This window comes from Epargyreus clarus, unplaced genomic scaffold, assembly GCF_041222505.1.
Source record: "Epargyreus clarus isolate Ecla_fem2 unplaced genomic scaffold, WU_Ecla_fem_2.2 ptg000029l, whole genome shotgun sequence".
In the NCBI taxonomy this organism is placed as follows: domain Eukaryota; kingdom Metazoa; phylum Arthropoda; class Insecta; order Lepidoptera; family Hesperiidae; genus Epargyreus; species Epargyreus clarus.
This window is the reverse complement of record NW_027332235.1, coordinates 3,274,778-3,300,303: the sequence shown is the minus strand read 5'-3', so window position 1 is coordinate 3,300,303 and position 25,526 is coordinate 3,274,778. Positions and strand designations below refer to the sequence as shown.

Sequence of the window (25,526 nt, the reverse complement as noted above, 5' to 3'; positions counted from 1 at the left end):
CGTATGGGAAACGTTTTGGAAAATACATAAAAAAATCTTTGCAATTTTTTCTATAATATGTTTTTTACGTAAAGGTTATTTTTTCAAATGGATAGATAGAAAACTAAGAAAATATTAAAAAATGCTCTAACACTTTTTGAGGTCGCTTTTCATAACAAAACTATTTTAGATTTATTATTATTATTTTAGATACGGTTCTACTGTACCAAAAATTATATGGAAAAACTTTTCATAGACAAAAATTGAAATAGTTCCTTTCGATATAATTATAAGAAGAATATTTAAATTTCTAAGTGTTATGTAAATTTAAGAGGTCTATTAATTCAAGATTTATTTTATGTAAGTAGGTAGGTGTAAGATGGATGGCGTCTAGAAAATTCTGAATTGCGTACAATTTGTCACCATTAAGCGTACCACAATATTCTTGAAATCTATTAAACATCATTTATCTTTGTACATCGTTATTCTGACAAATAATAATTTGAGTTTTTATTCTTCTTTGAGATGCTTTCTAGGCTAATTTTTTATCTTATTTTATTGTTGCAATAAATCTCTTGTTAAAAAATTATAACTGCTTATAAATTAAAAACATCGTTTACCTTAATAAACAAAATATGTTTATTAACATTATGTATTTAACATATATATACTGTTCCATTTAAAAATATAGTCTTCATAAATACTTTATAATCTGTAATGTATTACTGCATACTTTGTGATAAATTGAAACATGTTTTACTAAGTGACCTAAGAACTATGACGTCATGTTTCACTAATTCATACCGAGAATTATGATCGTATTATTATTATTGTTATACGATAGTGGTTATCATCTCCGTATAGCGTTACATGAGGATTGTTGTGGTAAACCAATCCACCACAAGCTTGAACTTGAGCACAAGAATGTACAGTAACTTATTTTATGCAAAAACGTTTCGGCGATACATTTTGCAAACTTTTTTCTTAAACCGCACTTTTGGATTTATCAAAATTTTTAAATCATCGGACAATTATTATGGGTAATCGAATATATCTGAAATTGTTTCAGAATGTTACCTGTGAGTTATTTTGAAAGAATGATGAGGGGGGTGGATGATGGCTGTTTTGCTTTGAACTTGGTTTTGATCTTTGCTAGAAAAATCGATGAGTATGAAAAAAATGTTTTAGTTTTGACAGATAGTGTGTCAAAAAAAGCGTGTGTGTTTGTGAACAAATGTAGAAAATTATGCCAATTTTGATTCCTAGAATAGAAGTTTGTTAGAATTGTTGGTAAGGACTCGGCTGCGGGTTACTTTTTCGTCCCTTCAAAAGTCTGGCAGCCAATAACTCTTGGAAGCACTCTGATATTCATCCATTTACCTGTCATAAATCTAATATCGCGTCAATAAACTTACCATTAACTCGAAACTTACCAAGAAATCATTGTTCCAGATACACAAAGCCTCAGACGTTCGCGGACTGCATTGGCAATGAGTTGCCACTGGGCTGGGAGGAGGCCTACGACCCGCAGATCGGGCCGTATTACATCAATCATGTCAATCGTGAGTACCATTTTTATTCTGCACACCTCCCGACCTCTATAGTAGCCGGATTAAGCAGGCAAATTAAAAAGCTTGAGTTTACTTGGCGTTTGCCGCAAACTTTAAAGCTAGACAAACGTTTGCCCTGATCAGATGCTATGCCAAAACCACGCGCAAACATACACGAACTGAGTCAAACGGTCTATCTACACTTTGAATGTTTGACGGTTTGTCAAGTGCGCGGACGATTGAAGGGGGATCAAAATATTTAATGTTCATATGTTGTTTTACATATAACATTTTTATTTCTTGTCCGTGCATATGACCAGCATGGTGAAGTAAGCAGCTCTAGTTGGAGTGGTGTAGCATAGATGTAATTGCCAAAACGGATCCGCGTTACCGCATCACGTTTTGGTGGCTTGTTGCATGTGATTACGGTATCGAAAACGCACATTTTCGCGACTGTATTAATGTTTCATCGCGTTTTTAAAGTTTAGTTGCTACATGTGCATCCAAAAGTAGCTACGACCAGTGATCCAACGTATACAAGATGTAGCGTTTATTAGCTGTCACTAGTTTCCAAAAAAATCGCTGAACAAACATAAAAAAAAAAAAAACATATATACGGTCGAATTGAGTAACCTCCTCCTTTTTTGAAGTCGGTTAAAAAACAGCTACATTTTTGATCGCCGGTAATAAAATAGCAAGCGTCCTTGGACCCTTATTTCTAGCATATAGCGAAAGTATTTCTCATACGTATATTATATCGATACATTGGAGCATCGCGTATTTAAGCGCACTATCTCATAGTCGCACAAAGAAATGTTTGTAACGTGCTAACTCTTATTTATGTCTGGATTATTCAGTACGGCGGGTGAAAAATGCTCTACGCGGGGGGCTTATGAAGAACCTTGATGCTTTAGTTATTCTATATGAATTATGGAACAGTTTGATTTATGTCTAGGGTTTGGGTAGGTGTCACACTACGCGCGGAGCGAAGGAAGTACTAAACGAGTGTGTTTCAAAGAAAGCGGTTTTATATACTTAAAGATGAGTTTTTTTTGGCCAAATCGGATTGAAGTCTTATCAGAATAAGACTAATTGACCAGTAAGCGTTGGTTTCTTTTTAAATTTAAGTGGAATGCCTCTAATGGCCTTATAATAAGTCGCAGCAGCCTTGACCCTAGAGACTGAATATTTTGGAAAAAATACCTTTAAAACCTCTTTGAAAATATAATCACATCTTTGACATCTAAGCTCTACTAAATAACAATGATAGAGTAATCGGTATGTTACTAGAAGTATCGGTAGTAGAGCAAAGATATCGCCGACAGTGAAACACCAATAGAATGTTGTCTCTACCAAGCTCTACCATGAATTCGATTTGAAATGCGCCGTAGTAGCGCCCAGTGGCCGGAGACAACAGATGACGGTGTGCGTTGCATTTGAAACTTCATACGAGAATCGCGGGTAGAGTCGTGATAGAGTTAATAATAAGTTGAGGCTGTATTTGCAGATGGCTGCTTAAAGAACTTATTTACAATATTCTAAGTAAGGGTTGCTTGTTTAACGATCCGTAAGGTGTAGTGCGATCAGCCTGATGGGGCAGGATTCCGGGTTCGATGCTGGGTCATGCACAAATCTAAATTAATTCAGATTTATTTCATGTATTTGTGTGTGTCCTAGTCTAGTGTGATGAGTGTAGCGAGCGTTATTTCTGATATAATTTCTATATAGATTTACGGCTGATGAGAATACTACTGAGATTTAAGAGTGATGACAACATGCATAGTATTGTATTTAGAAAATATGTATATTAAGCATTTCACAAATAAATTTGATTTGATTTGACTCTTAAATCTTCCCGGTAATGGTATGGCGATACCACCGCCACATATTTTTTTCTATATATACATGTGCTATTCCAACTTACTCCTCAAATGTAGAAACGTGTCTATGATCGACTTCTAGTAAAATTCCTGTTTTAATTGCATTCGGTTAAATCCACGAATCCGTGACTTAATATTAGGCTGACTGCAAACTTGTTTGCTAATACTAACAACAAATTACTGTATAACAGTTGCTATATATTTTTATAACCTTAACATTAATTGGTGAATAAATAATCATCATAAAATTAAGGAATGTATACATTTGTATATTTTATGTAAATATTTACGCTTATATATTTAATTTATTTTAAATGACCTAATATTTATTTAAACGACTGGTATGTGTTATGTAGACTATAAATTGTTTATTTACATTTCGAATATAAACATGATGTTATTCAAGAAATATATAAAAAAAGTCAAAGTGGTAAAACCGTTTGTGGTTTAATTGTAGTTCCTCTGCATCGTTACTATTTCTGCCTTTCTGTGTTTAGTTTTAATGGATATGGTAAGTTAGAGAGATTTGTATGACGCGTTATAGCTTAGCTACTTAGGACTCCTTTGGAAGGTGGTACAACCCTGTGGTTCGACTCCGGCGGCGTCACCGCCACCCCTATTTTTATCTTATAACAGCAGTGTTAGGCGCTGCTGTGTTCCGGTTTGAAGGTTGTGGTAAGGGAGACAGACTTTTCCGAGGCGTTCCAGCTTAGTCCTCAGGGGTAGCGGCGTATCTGTGGCCGACCTCAGGTAGGAATATCTAATCCTATCTGGGGTTGATTACAGATGTCCATGGGCGGCAGTAGCCACTTACCATCAGGTGGACTGCATGCTCGTCTGCTACTCCTATATTATAAAAAATAACTCTTCTATTTGGGGTTGATTGCAAATGTCTTTGAATGGCAGTGACATAGACATCAGATGGACTGCATGCACTCTACATCTATTTTTAGACCTGACTCTACACTGTAGAGTCCTGATTAATGATTGAACATTTGCAACAGAAATGTGACGGTTGTTCTTAAGGCTATGTATAAATTAATCTGTAATGTAGAGTCATCTCTACTATAACGGATTTGTATTCATTCGGCGTGACTCATTAACATATTTGAGCGACATTAAATGACAATAAATATCCGAAGTGTTGTGTGTTCTAAAGAGGTTCTTATTATATACTATGTAGGTATGGACTATACATTTTTTTTATCCTCACGATGTTGATAGTAGGGATACATTTCACCATTATAGTTGCTGAATCATCAAAAGTTGATGTAAATAATATATTGTTAGGAATATCGCCAGGAAATTATTTAAAAACACCGTTTATAAACCGAGAACATTAACTTTCCAAAATAAATTAACAGAAAAATAATTAAAATATTATATTTGTAACTGACGGAGTTTTTATTAAAAAAATTGAAGTAACGAACTAGGATGTAGTCCACCAGGTATATAACTTTTCACTGCTGTCCATGGAACAGGGGTTTTTACGGGAAGCCTATCATTTTTTTTTTGTTTACGAGAGGGAACATTGAAAAGAGACCAGGAGCCGTGGGAGCGACACAGGGTTATGTGGGATTCTTACCGCACTGAAACCCCCCCGGTGGCCGTCCTCGACGTTGCCAAGAGGACTCCGGGATCTCCAACGGAACGCAACCGGAGTCCTCTGAACGCGTTGCCCCTTGAGGCTCCGCCTAGGTGAGCTTCAGGACTCACCACACCGTCTGGTGTTTACGACGGTATGCGACCACACACACCGCCGTCCTTTCCAGAGTTGCTTGCCGGACGGCTCGACCAATCTTGCCGTCCGCAACCCCGGAAGCCCCCTTTTAGTCGCCTCTTACGACAGGCAGGGGTTACCGTAGCCCTATTCTAGTACCGGGACTACATGGACAACTGGAAGCCGATCACTGTTGTCTCTCCTGAGGGTTCAGATTGTCGTCTCTATGTAAATTACTTGGCATCCATACCATTTACTGAAAGGCTAGAATTATTTTACGATAAACATAGGTGTGGCGGTGGTACCTCCCCGGCCGAATCATACTGGTTATACCACTTTGCAAAATTATTTATAGGTGCTATATTTAAGTTTGCAACGCACTACATTTGGTAGGTAGATAGTCAGTTTTCACACTAAAATAGCTTTTATCATTCATTATTATTCTTCGCGGAATAATAAAGGTATATAAAATAAATAAAATGTATTATGACATTTTATTTTAATATGTATGTATATAATTTGTATGTATAATATGTATATATACCGATATATATTGTTTATATGTATGTATCGTATGTATTTATATATTTATCCGTATTTATAACCTTAGTAGATTATTATTATTTTGTTTTTGCGCGCTGAATTTGTTTTCGTGTGAGATTTCCAATCCCAGGGCTGCTGGAAGAAATTTCATTGTGAAATAAGTAGTCCTTTGTACTGTGTTTCTATTATGTTATTTATTTATTACTTTCTCAAGAAAAATCAAGTTTTGCTGATTGTAATTTTACAGAGAATGACCGTGTGTTCAATTTTGATTATAGTTCTTTAAAGAAACGTCTATTGGACCAAGAAACCAAATTTTCCCTAGAAGCATACCTATGCCGTAACTTTAATCAACAATTTTATAATTTTAAAAAGTTTTATGATCTATCTTGTTTGGTTATCTGTGTATTACCTATTAAAATTTCTCATAAAGAAACCGTTTTTAAGTATCATTAATGGTGATAGGACCTTTAGGGACTTCATAAAAGCTATTCACTAACGGTGATATTTACCTTTGGGTGTCTTTCTGACGTCTGTATTCACTTTATTAGTTTATAGTATAACTAGCTGGCCCGGCAAACGTTGTGTTGCCATATAAATAAAAAAATGTTAAGGGTGAACAACTCATCACTTAGGAGTATGAAAAATAGATAGTAGCCGATTCTCAGATCTACTGAATATGCATATAAAATTTGGTGAAAATCGGTAAAGCCGTTTCGGAGGAGTACGGTAATTAAAATTGTGACACGAGAATTTTATATATAAGACTAAAGAAGGTGGCAAACAATCGCGTTATTTAGTCGATATTTGTCACAACGGGCTTACGTCATTATCACTAGCGGTAATAGCAAAAGTTTTGGGAACTTCTCTAAAGGTTTTATTAGTTAATTCAGTAGTTTCTTGTGTGACCAGTGTAGAGGTAAAGCATCCCATTTTAGTTAAGATTTGTCGCAATGGACCCATGCCATTTTCACTACCGTTGACAGTAAAACCTATGGGAATCGCTAAGGGCTTCATTACTCACATTCTTAGTTTATTGTATGGCTATGAAAGGTAATGGAAAACCATCGCATTATTCACTTAAGATTCGTCGTTACAGGTTTACGCCATTTTCACTACTGGTATCAAAACCTTTGGGAACCTCTCCAAAGGGCTCATTACTCACAATCTTAGTTTATTGTTTGCCTACGGAAGGCAATGGCGTACCGTCCCATTATTTAGTCGAGATTCGTCGCAACGGGCCTACGCCATTTCGCACGACTCACGCGCATTCCTATGCATTATTTATAAGACACGGGAGCTTTTCCGCCATTTTCTCATTTCTCAAGTTTTTCAACCGAAACGATTTTTATAACCGCGGGTGGTTGGCAAGCGGCAACATTCTTCTAGACGTCTCGTAAATAATGCTAATTGGCGTATGATTTTATTGGTTGCTGCCTTTTTAGAACAAATTACCGCCACCCCGCCGGGTTACGGAATTAAAAATTAATGGTCAGTTATTGAGTTAGAACCTTCCGTTCTGGTCATCTGTGAATAAATGCAATGGATAGGATATTAAGAGATGTGCATTTTTTCAAAATTTATCACTTTAGCGGTAAAATGGATAGAGAGTCTTACGCCTGATCTCTATAAATTCTCCAAAGTCTATGTAGTATATGAAGTCTAGCAATTTGCATTCGGCCAGCATGGCGTATTATGGCTTGGACTAAAAGGAGACCCATGATCAGCATAGAGTAAAATAATAGAGTCATTTCTCGCTTGACTGTTGTAATAAAAACAGAACATCTATTTTTTTTGTTTATACAAATCAAAACAACAACATAATATAGGAGTAGCAGACGTGCATGCAGTCCACCTGATGGGAAGTGCCTACTCCCGCCGTAGAAATTCCTACCTGAGCTCGGCCACAGATGCGCCACTACCCCTGAGGACTAAGCTGGAACACCTCGGAAAAGTCTGTCTCCCTTACCTCACCCTTCAGAAATCGGTGTGGCGGTGGTGCCACCGGTGTCGAACCACAAAGGGTTCTACCACCTTCAAACCTATTTGAACTTTATAGCTGTAATATAGTAGTAGTTCTAGGCAATTCCTATTTCTAGTTCAGTGCAGTCACTTATCAGGTGGAATGCGAGCCCTATGCCACTCCTACGATGTAGAAAAAAATCTTCACTATTATGGCATTTTGTTTTTTAACTCAAAATCGCGGTAAATCGCGGAATGGCTCGTACATAAAATTGATTATGTTGTTTTTATTTAAATCCGAGCTCGTTGGGGTAAATTGAGTCCTTATTTACCGCGGTGTCGCCGCAAACTATAGTCGTAAGTTAGCCGTTACATGCGTGTGCGCAATTCTCATTCGTATTCGATGTACAGATAGCAAAACAAATGGATAAACTCTATAATATATTTGATAGCAATTGTGTTTCCTTGTGCATTGCGAGTATTTTTCGTGTTGTCGAAGTGAAAATGTTTTATAAGAATTTACTTATGTTAAATATTTGTGTGAGCATTTTCAAGTAAAATATATTTATCAGTACCCAACTTCTAACATGACTTCTTGAACGATTTTCCGTCAAATTAAGTAGGATTTCTGTCTCACAAAAAAGTGTTTGTTTCTATATAATTTTGTTATACAGATTGCTATAAAATTGTAGAAATATATTTTATTACACAGTTGTTAAAATTTGGTCACTCAAACGTCATAATAAAAGTAATATATATATTTTTTGAGTTTTTGTTGCTGTCACTACACTATTTTTTATAGAATTTATGTGTAGAATTCGACGACATAAAATATCTCTAACAATTTATGGCATAAGTTATATTTGCGTTTAATTACTCGATATTATTTTATGACTTACCGTATTAGTACAATAATTGCGTTCCAAAGATTAAATTATTAATATTATACGTGTTATAGTAATGTTCTGTAGAAAAGTGGAGTATTTTAGCTCAAAATTAGTTATTTGTCACGACCTAAAATTAGTTAAGTGCCCATTGGCGTTGATTGATTAATTTTTAATCGACTATGCCCAAAGGGGAGTTGGTTTTTCGAAAGTATATACGAGTATGCCCAATTTTTTGAAACGGTCTACAGCCTAAACGCCTTGATGGATTTTTACATATAATATATCATTACATTCGACTTGATAGTACGAAGCACACTGGATATATTAAAAAATCGAAAAAATCGAAGTAGCATCTGTAATTTCCCGTTTTTCGGTGCGGTGTTACTTATTTAGGCACTAGGGTTTCTCTTTTCCAAAACCCTATACGTGTTACTAATGAATACAAGTTTCTAATTCCTTGTTTACTAATAATGGGGATTGCAATACTATGCTTTAGACATAGCAGTTTATCTATTAATCGGATAATATAATTTATTTCTTAAATTACATAAAAAAACTTAACAAAATAATAAAATAGACGCACATTTTCTTATGCATGTGCATATGCTTATGCATATGCCATAAAGGCTGCATGGAATGGAGGTTGAATCCGAAACCAATATTTTAAAGTCAGTTTTGCTAAAGATGGATGGCTCATTTATAGCTAATGCAACTAGTCGTTAGTATAATTACGAACTAACTAGATCTAGTCGCTTCGCGAGCGGATGGAATTCTGTCTATTTTCTAGTTATACTAGCTTTTGTTAATGATGAAGTGGTACATGATTATTTTAATTCCGTGTAATGTAATCATTGTTTATTAAATTGTTATTTTTTTCTGTCAAAACTTGTCTTCTGATTGTGAGTTTCCGGAATAAATTTTATTAAATGATGATACAATTTTACGTAAATCCGCAATTGTATATATCAAGCTCAAATCGCATATTCTCCCACCTAAGTTTACATAATTAAAAAATACATGCTTTGGACTTGAACCTCAGACCCCTCGATTGAGAGACCAAATTACAACCACGAGGCTATCACTGCTCAAATACCAAATAGAGATCGGCAACTCACATCGGCACTCACTCACACACATACTTATTTGACGATTCACATACTTATTTGACGACCCGCGTGGCGGAGCGGTCACCATACCGGTCTGACGCGCAGAGGGTCCCGGGTTCGATCCCCAGCCAGACAGAAATCTAAATGATGAATTTAGGTTTCTGTTACTGGGTCTGGGTGTTTGTCTCTGTGTGTGTTCATGGCACCCACGATACAGGGAATCCTAGAGTGGGGCTGTGAGTGTAGAAAGCGTTTAAACTTTAAATTTCCTACAAATTTGTAGGAAATAGGTACACGTAAATACTTCTCAATACCCACACTTTGCATATTTAGTTTACTGCCTACGTTTATCGGTATACGATCTCCCCATACCTATTCTCCATACGCTCACAATATTTATGCGCCTCATCCCTTCAGCTTTTATTTTACGCGATTCTGTAAAACAATATTCCGTAGACTAGAGAGTGGAGAGATAGAATCAATTGTTCCCCAACTCAATGAATAGGACTGGTCTTGAGGAATCCTCGTAAGCTTTATAAGGAATTTAATTTTTGCTTTTTATCCTTTTGTTGCATTCTTCATGCATCGATATGAATATTCTACTTCGTTGGTACGGTCAGCTTCAAAAGTAGACGTTCAGGTCAAGTTTTCAAAATGCCTATACGCAGAAACTTCTATAAGTGGCTGTACACAACTAGTATTATTATTTATGGAAACATGTGACAAATCAAACATGTCATATTGTTTAGCAGCTTTTGACATTTCAGTGTTCATCTAATTTTGATGCTTTAAGATGTTTATCTAATTATGGTGCTACTTGTTTTCAGCTACTTATTAACAAAGGTATTTGTCAATGTGGATCTGTTAATCTACTTCTGAAGCTGACTGTACTATTATATTATTAAATTTTGCTGTCCTTTATTATTATCTCCAATTTTTTATCACTAAAAGTTGCGTGACTTTAAGGTTAAACGGCTTATATCAAGTGTATATTTTGGAAAAAGTTAAGTCGTGTAACCTTATTTTTTTGGAAACATACCAGTGACTTGAGTCGTTTAACCTTAACCATATTCAACTTTTAATTATATCTGTATCCACAAATGTTTCCGGTGAAGCTTAAGATGTTTTCTCATTTTATCATATCTATTTTTTGTGATATCAGATGTTTTTAACTTTCGTAGGGTTGAGCTTTTAAGCTTTTGCAATTTACGATGTCGACTATGTATACTGGTAAATAGACTTATTCATATGATTAATACCTATATTACACATTTTACTAAAGTGTTGAAGTAGTTTTAGTACGTGAAGCCTCATAACATCAGTGTTCTTAGTTTCGAAGTATTACGAAGCAAATATTTTTCCGCCACATCTTGTACGTTCGGGACAAGATCTTCGTCAAGAGCATCTTTTAACGAACTACGAGTATGTATTTCTACCTAATACCTAATAATGTCCTATTTCTACCTAATAACAGCAGTGTTAGGCGCTGCTGTGTTCCGGTTTGAAGGGTGTGGTAAGGGAGACAGACTTTTCCGAGGCGTTCCAGCTTAGTCCTCAGGGGTAGCGGCGCATCTGTGGCCGACCTCAGGTAGGAATATCTAATCCTGTCTGGGGTTGATTACAGATGTCCATGGGCGGCAGTAGCCACTTACCATCAGGTGGACTGCATGCTCGTCTGCTACCCTTATATTATAAAAAAAAGTGATTTTGCGGAATAGAAGTCTTTACCAGGACCTGTAACTTTGTTTTGCTAATTAGAAAATATGATATAATTCAAGTGTCTTCCACCAGCATTGATTATTATTAGTGTTGTTGACTATTATTCCGCACAAAAGTTATTCAAAAACAAAATAGGGTGATTAATTTTGCGCCACCCTGTATATGTTCAATTGCGACTGTGATCTCCTTAAAGGAGTTAAAATTTATTACATTTTCAAGTACATTTCCTACTGCTTACTCATCTTCATCAATTTAAGTACTTTTGTTTTGTACATCGTTCCAGTCAACTAAAATGTTACTACCGATTTCCGGATAAGAAATTCCTATCGAATTTAGTTTAGCTTGTGTGGGGTCTCACATGCTTTGTTTCAAATGTGGTGTCACGTTTGTAGCACCCATTCATATCACGTTCGGTTTTACTTTGATATTGTTTATTACACTTTTCGATAGGTGTCGATTCCTTTTGAATTGTCAAGTAGTACGTGTCTATGGTGCACGACATCGGATTGGTGTGCGTACTATCGGTAGACTTCATGTGTGTTATTAAAAGTTAGTGTGTGTGTGTGTGTGTTATTTTTATAATATAGGGGTAGCAGACGAGCATGCAGTCCATCTGATGGTAAGTGGCTGCTGCCGCCCGTGGACATCTGTAATCAACCCCAGATAGGATTAGATATTCCTACGTGAGTCCGGCCACAGATGCGCCGCTACCCCTGAGGACTAAGCTGGAACGCCTCGGAAAAGTATGTCTTCCTTACCACACCCTTAAAAACGGAACACAGCAGCGCCTAACACGGCTGTTATTAGCAAGAAATAGGTGTGGCGGTGATGCAGCCGGAGTCGAACCACAAAGGGTTCTGCCACCTAAAAACTTGTGGTACTCGTATGTTGGTATGTTGAAGTTATTAGTTGTCGCTAATACTAACTTCTTATATTATTGATGATTGAAATTTTGAAATTACCATTTACAATCGGTTAAGAGCTCGAGCATGCTAATTTTAGTTTCGGTTAATCAAATAATTAGATGTTTTTTGGAAGCTAGATGCAATGATCAAACGCTTCGGTCGCATCATGCAACGACTGAACGCGAAAAACACTATGCAGCAAAATGTTGTCGCGGAAAGAGCAAGTCGCGAAATTGTGAAGCAGTGAACAATTCATATTTCTTTAAAGAGAAGAGCATAGTGTTATATAACAAAATGCCATCGCCAAAGTCTAACTAAGCATACAGCCACACAAGTGTACATTAAGTTTGCAACTGATTGCAAAGGTTCTGGTCTAAAGGCATCTTACTATAAAATTATTCCGTTTGAGTGAAAGAAGCAATGCCAATTATTAAATAAGCTATCTTGCATAAGTCTCATTTAAGTATTCTCTAAACTATAAATATGTAACAAGTTTTATGACCAATCATTCTGATGGCGCATTAAAATTCAATTCAATTTGAATTCTACAAGCGACATTTTGTTTTCCTTAATTAATTAATTCTTCCATCAACACGCAAGACCGGGTCTGACGCATCAACCTGCATTTTATTGGTGTCTAACGGAAGTTCTTCACGAATTACATATACAACGAATCATATAGACGGTGATGATTCATCTGGATTACTATAATGTACCAGAGTAATGTGGAATGAACTTCCCGAGGTATTCTCTGAAACTTCCTCTCAAAGTAAACCTTGATCGTTACGACATGGCTCTTCAAAAAAGGTGCAAAAAGAGCTCTTGTACCAAGGCCGTGATGCATTGGCGGCTTCCCTGGTGTTGCAAATGTCTAGAGACGACGGTGCCTGCTTCCTATCAGTACCCTTACCATGAGTTTTCAAAAAATCCCACAATTTTACGTAACGTTTACTCAATCCATTATTCTGTTCCGTTGGTTAGTAGACTGAGTAAATGTAACAATTAAGTAAGTGCTCAAGTCTTTTTGTCTACCTCACATGTTGGCAAAAAAGAGAGACAAAACATAAAGCGCTATTTTGTCAGTTAAGACATTTAATGTTACGTTACTGTGACTATAGTTCTGATACAATCCGCTAGGGGCGTTGATTGGAAATTGTATGGGCAAATACGTAACCAAATACCAAAACAGTCATATTTGTCAAAACGTAGAAACTCATGGTAAAGGTACAGACAGTCTTATGGTTAGGTATATATATAATAAGTTATAAAGGTAGGATTATTAGCAAAGGATTTCTATTGCTCCGGTATACATATATTTTCCCTAAAGCGTCAATGCATTATTTGTCAAAGCTGTCTAATACTTACCAAAAGGTTATTTATACGTTTATATTTAAGTATAAACGATACTTGTGTCATGTTTTATTAATTAGCGTTTACGTAAAAGTATCATTAAACTTTATTAGACTTCATATAACTTGAAAACTCTAAAACTGGTAAAGTCATTTTTATTAAAACTGTTAAGTATAACTTTCTAGGCATAACGAAAAAGTTTGATGAATTTCACTTGCACTTTTAATTACTAATCTAATGATAAAGATTGCAAAATTATAGTTCTTAATAAGAAAATCTCAATTCATTTGCGTTCAATAAAACTCTTATAATCGTTTCGCTTATAATTTAACTGCATAATTACGTGTGTCCTGCCGATGCAAATTATATGTGAGTCATTCTTGATTTCAGTTTGATAGCGGCCGTCAATTAACGTTAGAAAGCATGTAGTATGTACATCCACAATAACTATAATGAAATTTAAAACAGAAACAGATAGATACAATGATTCATCTGTCGTCAGAACATCATGATTGCGAGTCCGTTCCGCATTAGTTATCGTTGGAAGCGAGGCGATTCAATCGGCATTGTCTCTCTAATCTGATTTGAGTGTGGCAATCAGTCGGTGGAATCGCTCTGGCCTTGTGGGTCCAGAATTGAGTATAATAATTGAAAGATCGTCGCGCGCGCACTTTGGATGTCACGCGGCATGCGAATGGCTATGGAATGCAACTGCCTGATAGCTACCATCATTGGCAACTGTTGCTACGGACGTTTTCTCTTCAAATTCGGCTGGACTTAATATGGCAGTATCTTTGCTTTCATTGCAATGAAATTTATTATCGTCATCATTGTGTATAATGCTAGCCTTAGAAACCAAAATTTCGTCTAATACTTAGGTTGATGCATTGCTTTTAATTACCTTTTATTAGGTAAATTAGACGGTAATATTAAAATCCACAATTGCTTCAATTTAAATTCTCATATTTACAAATGTGTTCCGATCAACTAATTGTTATTCGTCATCATTACTTTTGAAATTTAATTTATTCTGTTTTATTAAAACTTTAGGTATTTCAACATGTTACAATGTTGATGCGAGTAATTGGAATTTTAATTTCCTTCCCGTTCAACGTTTTCCTTTCGTGCGGAACGTTTTCAATTATGCAATGAATGCAAGTAAAATAATTATTTATCTCATCTCAATATCACGCAATGTTGCGAATACGCAAATAGGTCGGTCTAGATCTTCAATTATAGATTACTTGAGCGTAGTCTGGATATTGGAATCCCTGATGAGATTTCAAACCGAGTAACTTCAACTTGTTTTTATTTATTTTTACGTCAAATTTGTTTTTATTTATTTTGTGGACTTTTAACTCTATTCCTCTTTAATTCAACGAGTAGTGTACGTGCCAAATTGCTAGTCCGCTTTGAAGTTGTTGCGAGCAGGCTTAGTCATACAATTAGCTATGGCGACGCGATTCATTTCTATATTAGCGGACTAACAGTTTTACGTGCTCCATACTAGTTTTCAATTACAGAATTATCCATAGATATTTTGAAAGATATGTCTATTGACTATGGTATGGTAAGTACTCTTGTGTCGTTCGCAATACTCAAAAAGTTATTATTACAAGTTATAATATAAAACTATGTTAGTGATGCTATATTTTCTGTTCTCGTGCTAATATTTCAGCTATATGAGCGTTTATTGCAAATATACCTTTACTGCAAAAGTAGCTTCCTTTTAAATTCAAATCTGATGACGTTATAACGCGCCATAACGCAGTGCACCAAAATAAAACTTTATATCAGGGTTTATTGAATCGTCGCTATCAAAACGACAAGAATATTCGCCAATAATCGGTAGCTAATCGTCTCATATCGGATGCTTGGCTGATGAATCTTTTTATTGCGATAACTGAACGATAAGAATTTATTGCGGCGATAAATGCGAATAAGCCTATTGTAACACTTTTCTCATTATAATTTCCTCTTTTCGATTTGCTTAGTTTCTTGTCGTCACATCAATGATCGTCGTAGGTTAATTATTTTGGTATGATAGATAGATAGAATAGTCTTAATTGCACATTTTAGTAGACTTAAACAATAATAAACAATAACGTTAGTCAGTAGTATGCAATCAGCTGTCTTATCCCAAAGCAGCGATCTCTTCCAGACAGCAGAAAAGGAATTACGTGTGATAAATAATATGAGTATTTGGGTTTCTTGCCTAATTAATGATGACTACAAATCTTTTGTGATGATCATGTGATTCATGATAACGATATCAGGTCCGGTCGCTGTTTACATGATGATTGATCTTGATGACTCGTTGGTGTAAATTGTCGTCAGCTGACTTGTCACACCATAAACGTTGAACTAGTGACGATTTACGTGTAGACGCCGTAGCTTAAAGAGCAAATTATTCATATTAGTGGGTATAAGATCGGTTGGAAAAATGTATATCTTTTTCATAGATTAACTCAATAACATTATTATTGATGCTAATTAAATTAAATATACTGATATTTGTTTTACTTCTATAAATGTACTAATTATAATAGGTGGGATGCGATTAGATTTATATGACAATTACAAGAAAATTACCACTGACTTGAAGGAAAAAAAAATTAAATTCAACAAACCAATGTGTTATTGCGGTAAAACGAGTGCCTTATCTGTCATTAATGATGGAAACCCAATGAACAATAACACTTAGCTTATTTTAATGCCTTTATTCTGTAACTCTGATTACAGTCTTATCTGCTCGTAAAAGGATAAGGTTTTTGTTTTCGCTCATTATAATTTTTAAATAAACAGTTTAGTTCAAGTTTTTATAGTTATAAGGGAGAAGCAAGTGCAGTTTCAATAAAGCACAATCCTTAACAAGCTTTTGATAGCAATGATATGACAGTTCGATAAACCCTAGAATCTCTAAGTCACAAGCAATTACATGTACTTTTACACGAACATAAGGCATATAATACCTTGTTTACATCGATAGACGTAATTGTGTCAGTATATACCGATACGCATGTATATGTGTACGTATTTATATCATTTAGCATAAAATGCGCTGCATTATGCAAGTCAATCCACGGGCCGATTAACTTTCAACCGAACTATGCGAGCCAAGGTTTACAAATCACTGTCTATCTGTATCGTTTTATGTTGTTTTGTAAAGCGATTTGCTTCTTTTGTGAGACTGAAGTGCCAAAGCCACACTGTCTGGCTGATGTTAATTAACTGCTCCAGAATATTTACATCTTGAATTGTAATAAATGTTTACTCCAAGGTCAATGAAGCTTGCTTACTTTGAGGACTAATATAGAATTGTACTAATTAGTAGGAAAACTGTCCAACAATCATGAGATTCATATAATTCTCGATATATAATGAGGTATAAAAGTGGTGTCAGTGTTAAACCTTGTGAAACCCCATGTGGTTATATTCAATATCTGACTGCAATAAGCGTTGATAACTTGTTAGAGCTCAAGGAGATTTTCAAAGTAGGTCTTAAAGTGGGTTGTAAACTAGATGGAATAAGACTACAAGAATCAGTTAAAACAGTCAATGTTTGTCTTGCTTCGATCGGAATCTCAATTCAATGTCATCATATATTTGTGTTTAATTGCTTTGTTGTTGATTCTTAGCAACTAGCTTTTTGAAGTGCCCGTAACATACATTTGCTTACAAATTATGATATTAAGCTATATGGTTTCATAATTTTGTTTTGACATTGTTTTATTGATGATATTGGATTTATTCATGGTCTTGTTAACGTGTTACTTTATTATCTATTTGTTTTAAATATTTTATTTTTATTATGAAAGGTTATTTACATATATACGGTTCTTATATTTTGGATTGATGTTCACTTTTTGTAGGTTTATAAATATCGAAGCGGATAGCTATGGTAAAGTATATCTTCTTTAGATCAGGGGGTTATTATAGTAGTTTATACTTAGTGATAATCGAAATAAAAATTAACCATTATTGTTTATTTGTTACAGAGGTGACGCAGTTGGAGGATCCTCGGCTAGAATGGCTGAGCATCCAAGAGGCGATGCTGAGAGACTACCTCCATACAGCACAGGAGGCTCTCGAGGTAAGTCCATGATTTTTACGGCAAAAATGAGCACGAAAATAATAATAAGGTTTAGAAGTAGGCCATAGGTGTTGATATAAAAAACGATATTTATATAACGGAGGTGTTTTTCATTAAATTTAATGTAAATTCAGCAATCTCGATTAATTTATCCTTCTCTAAGAAGAAATGGTAAATTGTAGAAAAAACACTTTACTGATTAAATATGAAGACAAATAATTAAAAAAATAATTCAATTACATTTTGAATCTGGCAACCCTACAGCTGCTACCGTTACCGATTCCATAATATGCTTACACGATGACATTCTACAATTACGCATTCCTTAATGTTTAATGTCACGACATGATTCGACGTTTTCGTTGCGACGAAAAATACTGCCTTCAAATTGCTGGTCGAGTTGTCGCTAATAGGACACGATGATTCATAGTGTCTGTTTAGATTGTATACTGTTATCGCATTTACGGTCCACTGGAACCTGTATCTTGAAATAAAATAATTATTTAATCAATACTAAAATGTCGCCATCACTGCTTTATGAATTGATAGTTCCTTTAGTAATAAACATCAAATTATTAAGTGTGTTTTATGCTTTAATTATTATTTAATCGAATTTTGTCTATTAAATTATGATTACCATCTTTATTGGTGATATTTACAAAATTATTACCTTTAAAAACCATTAATGTAGGTTTACTAAAACCTTAACACTTAATATTGTACTTTAATATTCCTATGACAATTAAATTTCCTATCTCAAATAGTCATCGTTCGAGCTAACAGTCCATTGAGTTATTGTTACAAAAATATTATTATCAACAATGAGTCTACCGGTATTCGCATGATGTCTTATTTCAAAGAAATCATTCACATTAAGAGCGAATAAGATTTAATCTATTAACGCTTTAGCTAGCTTAGATAGTATTAACTCAGCGCCATTCTCTAAAGCCTTATGTTACTTTCAAATTGATATTCAATTTGTATTTTAGTTCGCCATTATTAAGATGTCAATAACAAATTTGGCATTAATTTTTTGCTTCAGTACCAACAAATCATTTGTCAGTTTCAATATTAAGTTTATTGATGTATCTTCTGTTGGTGTTCGTACATCGCCACCTAATGCTTTTATTTCGTCACTGGGTAATTAAAAAAAGATTACATCGATTTAATGGTTAGCTATCTATAGTGAAGTACTCAAAAGCACATTAAATGCGCGATCTATGGGCTCTTCCACAAGATAACAATGGAATGCGATGGCTCGTTGATAACAGCGGATAAGAGATAAGTGGCCGCTTATATTGTTTCGAATTGAGCTCGCAAGGCGAGATACCAAATTTATATATGCATACCGCTCATAATAAGGACACGGGTTGATAGAATCAGGTCCATGACAAAAGAGTTTGATAAACTTGGTAAGTCTTGATTTTAACTGTTAATTGATTTCTTTTTGCATTTTATTTATAAAATGTAATGTTGAATCATCAAAAGGTTTTGGATTAGGTTTTAATTTTTACGCTTTGCTTATAGTTAGTACATTTAAACAAAACAGCGTATCTGTTATTCTAAACTAAAATTTGAGTATTAAAATTCAAGTTCTGTTACTTCATCTTTGATTCTCTAAAGATTCGTCCTCTTTACTTGAGTTCCGTGTAACACCTGAGAACCTTAGTGAAACATATCACGTCTCCACCGAGAATCCCGTTATCAAATAACATATCTGCGTTTGTTTAGCCGTGAATACATACGTGATGATGTCTTAATAGTTATAATTCTTCTCTCAGATCGAAATGGACGATACTACTTCACATTTTCACACACTTAAGCCGCGCTCTAATTTGATCTACATTTACATCTACATAGCCTATTTGTATGCCTACTTAACTATGCATGTTGTTGTATCTATCGCCGTTATTCAAATAAGAAATATTGTCTTAAGATATTTGATTGATACCTATAGATAAATATGTATAACGATATCATTTGAATCTTGAATTCACCTTGATTATTGAAATTGAAATCGAAAGGAATAAAAATACATTCGTGCTAAATAATAGCAACAATATTTTGGATAAAGTGTACCGAAATTAGCAAAACGTTCATAGAAAAAGTGGTATTTTACAGTTAATAAGTAGAGAATGCCAACACGTACAAAGGGTAAATGGAACAACGTATGAAATAAATTCCATTGGTTATCTGGCCTTTTTTGACGTCGGAATGTGACCTGACCCTTGTCTCTGTTAACGATGGAGCATCAGCCATCAGTGATAACCTTCGCAGTTTGAACTGACGTCAATTGATCGATAATACAAGCGGTGCAAGTAAACAAAAAGATATGTTAGATTGATCAACTGTGACCTTACACCCGGGACTTATCCAACTTGGATGGAATTAGGTAATTCTCTGGAATGTGACTTGCTACTGATAAACTTCCGCAATTCTCCTTCTGGGTTTAATTGATGAATGATTTAGTTCTTGAACCATAACGTTGTGTTCTATTTCATTTGAAAATATTTTAACAATTATTTTGTAATAAAATTTTATGTTTCTATTATATGTTCTTCGCAATTTATTCCCTGCTATTGTACAAGCATTTTCTTTCTCTCAACATTTATCTCGCTCATAAATTCTGAGAATTGTCACATAATTGCTTATACATATGTGCTATTGTACCTATAAATTTTAGATCCACCTTCGCGTCGTGTGATTTATGTTTAGGTAAATTTATGTCCATTACATTACATTCTTTATTACATCCTGATATCGGAGCAATGAATTTTAATTGCATTTCGATGTCGCATTTTATCTTTAGTGAAATTCTTAAGCTTTTCTTTGTTCGACATTAATCTGATGGTCTTCAAATGCGCATAATATTCCATTAGCGGAGAGATATCATCAATTTGTTTATTACGTTGTGCTAAATTACATAAAAGTAGAATGACGCCTTTAAAATGATTGCTATAAGGTCTATGGTTTACGATATGGCACCGAAAAATTGCTGAATGAATGTTTTGCTACGTGTACGAGATAACATAAGAATTGTGTTAGTTTTGTCCGGAAAAGCTTCGCGTACCAGAATTATTATAATCCACTTTGTCGGTTTACAGTAAGTTTACCAAAGCTTGAATCATTCGCGTTCAAATAGAGATTACCGGGGTCATGTAAATTATGGGAGTACAATCACATTATAATGCCGTTGACATCAATATGTAGTTATTTCACATATTTGTTATTTTTGTTTACTAAATACTTTGATTAATATTTAAAACATTAAATTACGATTATCTAGATTATATTACGTGCAAATCGATATTATACATTTAAATTTATTCTCCTACGTCTTTATCAAATATTTGATCATCTTTCTATTACATATTGTAAATTAAGACGCGCGTCTCCTATTATTTTTATGATATTCTAGTAGCCACATTCATATCAAGTTTCAACGTGTGTTAATTTTTGCACGACATCTGGTGTCTTATTAAAATGTAAATTCATATAATGTTCATCTCTACAAGTTTTTAAAATGACACGTAGGAGTGACCATAAAAATTGCTATCCACGAGTTTCGCCGGCGGCGTGGAATGTATCATTCATTAATGATTTATTGTCGTGGGGCCACCACCAGGCGTCATTACTGCTGTGGTGTTGAGGTGTTGACCTTCATTTAGTTTAAAAGTTGTTATGCTGTCGACTTGCAGGTCCTGTTTACAAATAAAATGTAATCAACGCGGTTCGCTACTGACTTGTGTAGTATTTTATGCAGTAAACATTGCATGTTTTAAAACATACTAATTCTTCCATTCTATTCCGATTTTGTGTTAATTTGTTAAAGTTGCGATTTTTGTAAGCTTTGAAATACTAATATAGCAGCGTACTAACTACAAGTTTCTCTTTGTAGTCAGAGGTTGCCAAATACTGTATGACAAGGACCTCACATCCACCTTGCGCAAACACAAACAGCACGTCCATGCCAAGAGCGTTTCACACAAGTGTGTGTATACCATCATCTACTTCATCCACTTCAACAATCTCGTATATCTTATCCCCCGGTACTAAGGCTGGTAATGGCTCACATGTTCCATGTTTGATAGCACACATAACTTCGCCTTTATATATGCACATACCATCACGTATTCATGGTGTCGCTATGCCACCGTGCAACTATGTCTTAGACGTAGGACTTGAGATAACCTGGCGAATTTTTATATGCTACCTGCATATCAAACGGAATCCATGTTGGAATCTTGGTTTATGCAACCTTCGATGCAATCGCTCGCCAAATAGAAGTTTAAAGATCCTTTTTATAGCGCTTGTGTAATCGACATCAGGATTTGAGAATTAATTTTATGACTCGTACGGCGGTGCGGTCATTATACCGGTATGTCGCGCAAAGTGTTCCTGGTTCTATCTTCGGTTAGGCAGTCATCTAAAGGAGAAATTTAGATTTGTGTTCTAGTTTTGTATACCTGTGTGCTCGTTTTTGTGTTTATTCATGGCACTAATGGCTCATGTCAATAATGTGATCGCTTGAACATTTATTTATTTTCTTAAAAACATTTTTCTGTATTAAATAAGCATTTAGAAACTATAGTATCCTTTCTCAATGAATCAATTCTTTATCAGCTTAAAGATACAATAGTAGAATTAATTGCAACAATACTTCTGATTTCTCCTCCCACACTGACCACATTACAGCAAATCAGACATGTAATTTAAAATCTATAAGTTCTCAAGATAGTGCTTCGATGATGACCCCTGAACTTTCCACAATAGACTTTAGAGTGGTATCTCGCCGATCTTAACACTTATTACATTGGAGACTTAAGACCCATCTTATGTTATATTTAATAGAAATAGTATCTGTACATCAAATAAATTTGATCTTTAAAGAAGGCGTTTGTCTTATTATTGTCTTTACTATTGTCGTCAAGCATTTCAAAAAAGTTTTTTCTTCCTTAACATATTTCATCTTACTTACGACCTCTGTTATTTATTACAGTAAGTTTTAAATTAAGTAGCCAATGTTAATAGAGTTTGTAACCAACTCAAAATATAATAGGATTCTTACTCGTACTACGAGTAGAATCTGATTCATAAACTTATCAGTATGCGTTGCCACAATTCTAGACTAATTTGAAATGTTACATGCAAGTACGTCTGCTGTTCGTACGTCTCAAATCACGTGTCAACTATTGCAACAATTGCAGCAATAGATTGATAGTTCTGATAACGAAATAAATATTAATATGGGTCTCCAATAGTTTTAGTACCCTATACTTTTGTTAAGGTTATAGACATTTCGTTTCGATGCTTGCTACCCCTTCCACCCTTTTCATTGGTATTATTTTTGTTCTTGTTATGTTATTGTTTCTAATTGATGCTTTTGATGATTAATACAGTTGATGAAGCCGCTACATTTTGTTATACTTCCTCATAATTTCACCATTCTTGAGAGATTTCTAATTTCATTTTCAACAACGCAAACGTAACTACTTTTTTGAAGTCGATTAAAAATGTTAATACCTTTTTATATTTCATACGAACTCGCGTGCAAGCTAGTGTAATGTAAAGTAACGAGTGTACAGGCCTTTGCCCTGCAGAGGGGCAGTAATTGGCCATTACTTCAGTTTTATTGGACAGGTCAGTACTCCGAGGCGGTCGTGATTACATAATGATAAACAAACTAAATTATTTCATTCGTTCATCATAATGATGTCATCTAAAATCGAAATAGAATTAATTGGCCGTTTGCTCTCAATTGGTCGGATTAATTGTTTTGAAATATGTTGCGTTGATTTTGTTGCGTCTTTACAATGTATTGAATTATTGAAGTTACGGTATGTTGTGTAATTGGAGTTGGATATGGACTGTCCACTTGTGGGTGAATTGCGACTATTGCCTGTGGGATTTGATAACACGAGGATAAATACACAAGTTACTGGGTTCAGATGCTGTCCTGGCGGAAATAGATTCCGGGACCATCATCGTGTCATAGGCTTCATCTTCGGAATAGTCTGCATTTTGATGGTTTCTGATTTTGTATTTTTTACACTTACACTTGAATATAATGCATGCGATAACATAGAGTTTTAATTGCGAGTCAAAGAATTTTTCATTCATCAAGGTGATTCAGAATCAAATTTCAAAATTATGACGAATCTGATAGATTAAAAAGCAAAGCTTATCTATTCAGATAATACCATTACCCACTTGATTCGTGCTATAAAAATTTTGGCATTTCCGCTCCACACAGTCTGATACACATGTAAATAGTAACTATACAGTGTATATGATACACCGGTCCTTCGCAGAACAGTTTTTCTGATATCTATTCGTAGAATCTACGCACGCCATCGAATCACAAGCACGTAATGTTTAGGTAAAATTAGGAAATAGAACGATAGCTAGAAACGGCGTCATGGAATTTGACTGTTAGTAAGATGGTCTGTCTTATACCTGCATCGTTTGAGATAGATACATGATATAGCTTTGGATATTATTACATAAGTTTATTGAGTTTTCATTGTGTCTCATTTGTAAATCTTCATCATCTTGGATGTGCTTAAGTTGAGTTATTCACCGTTCTTGTTAACTAATTTTGAAACCCTGGTATAGAAGTAGGTTTAAATTTAACGTGTCTATGTATGTCTGTCCGTGGCATCATTGTTTGTTTACTCTTGTCTAGTGAGTTATTGTTTTTATTTAAGTTTTCTTGTATGTTTACTTGTTAATCTCTTATGGGATTTTTCATTTCCTAAGGCCTAAGGAAGACAAGTTTAAAATTCTCACAAATCTTCTACGTTATCGCTAACTCAAAATAAAGCATTGTGATATGAGTATTATTATTTATCCGACTGTTAGGATTTAAATAAAAAGAACTACAAGGCTATTATTTTTCTATTACACACACAAACAAAAAAGCTATGAAAAAGAAACCCTTCCACTCCTTTAAATTAGGCCTTATCTAAACAAATTCCTTTCCCTAATTGCATCATCACCACAATAATTTGTAGCAGCAGGATCAAAATATTTCTCGGAAGGCAGCACCATCTCTCGACGGTTCCGCGAAACGGCGCGCGTGCGCACAGTATCACATGGCGTGTCGACTGCGCTATCCGGTTACAAAGCACCAAGTGTGTCATACATATGCGCTATGGTTTATATCTCCTATTAATTCATTGGAGTATCAGACAAGCATGCGGTCCACCTGATGGCAAGTGTCTAATCAATCCCAGATAAAATTAGATTCCTACCCGAGATCGAACACAGATGCTCAGCTACCCCTGAGGAGTAAGCTGGAATACTTAAGGGTGTGACCTTCAAATCACAACACAGCTGCGTTTAATATTGCTGTTATTAGGCAGAAATAGGTGTGACAGTGTTGCCGCCGGAGGCGAACCACTGAGAGTTCTACCACCTTTATGTAGAATTAAGCATCGGATGTAGAATTAAGTTATCGAGCCAAAATCATTAGTAATGTAATATGTGAATTTATGAACCGTATTTAAAGGTAGAACCTCCAAAGACGCCTTTAGTGGTAGCAAAAGATTTGTTGATTGAAAAATGACCATTTCAAATTTACTTATTTGACTGCTATAATAGAAGGGTTATGTTTTTCGCGTTGTTTGTCTATTTCTATGACACGGCTATGTGCTCTTACGGTTTGATTGATTTTAACATATGAGGTGTCGTTAGATTCCTGTTGGTAGTGCGAATGACATTGTTTAAATAAAAAAATCTCAAAATCAAAATAGTATCTTTTAAATTTTTTGGAGTTTACTCCTTAAGAAACGATTTGAGTTATAAGGCCCGGTACGGAAATTTTATGAGGA

At 34.9% G+C, this 25,526-nt stretch overlaps 1 protein-coding gene across 1 annotated transcript in view; it reads left to right on the top strand.

The window, feature by feature from the left end:
* The window catches only part of kibra (WW and C2 domain containing protein kibra), a 108,723-nt gene that overhangs the window by 20,600 nt on the left and 62,597 nt on the right, over positions 1–25,526 (top strand). Inside the window, exons 2-3 of the mRNA XM_073089460.1 lie at positions 1,432–1,541; positions 17,600–17,694. Coding sequence (XP_072945561.1) covers positions 1,432–1,541; positions 17,600–17,694 — 205 coding nt within the window. The remainder of the gene's footprint in view (positions 1–1,431; positions 1,542–17,599; positions 17,695–25,526) is intronic.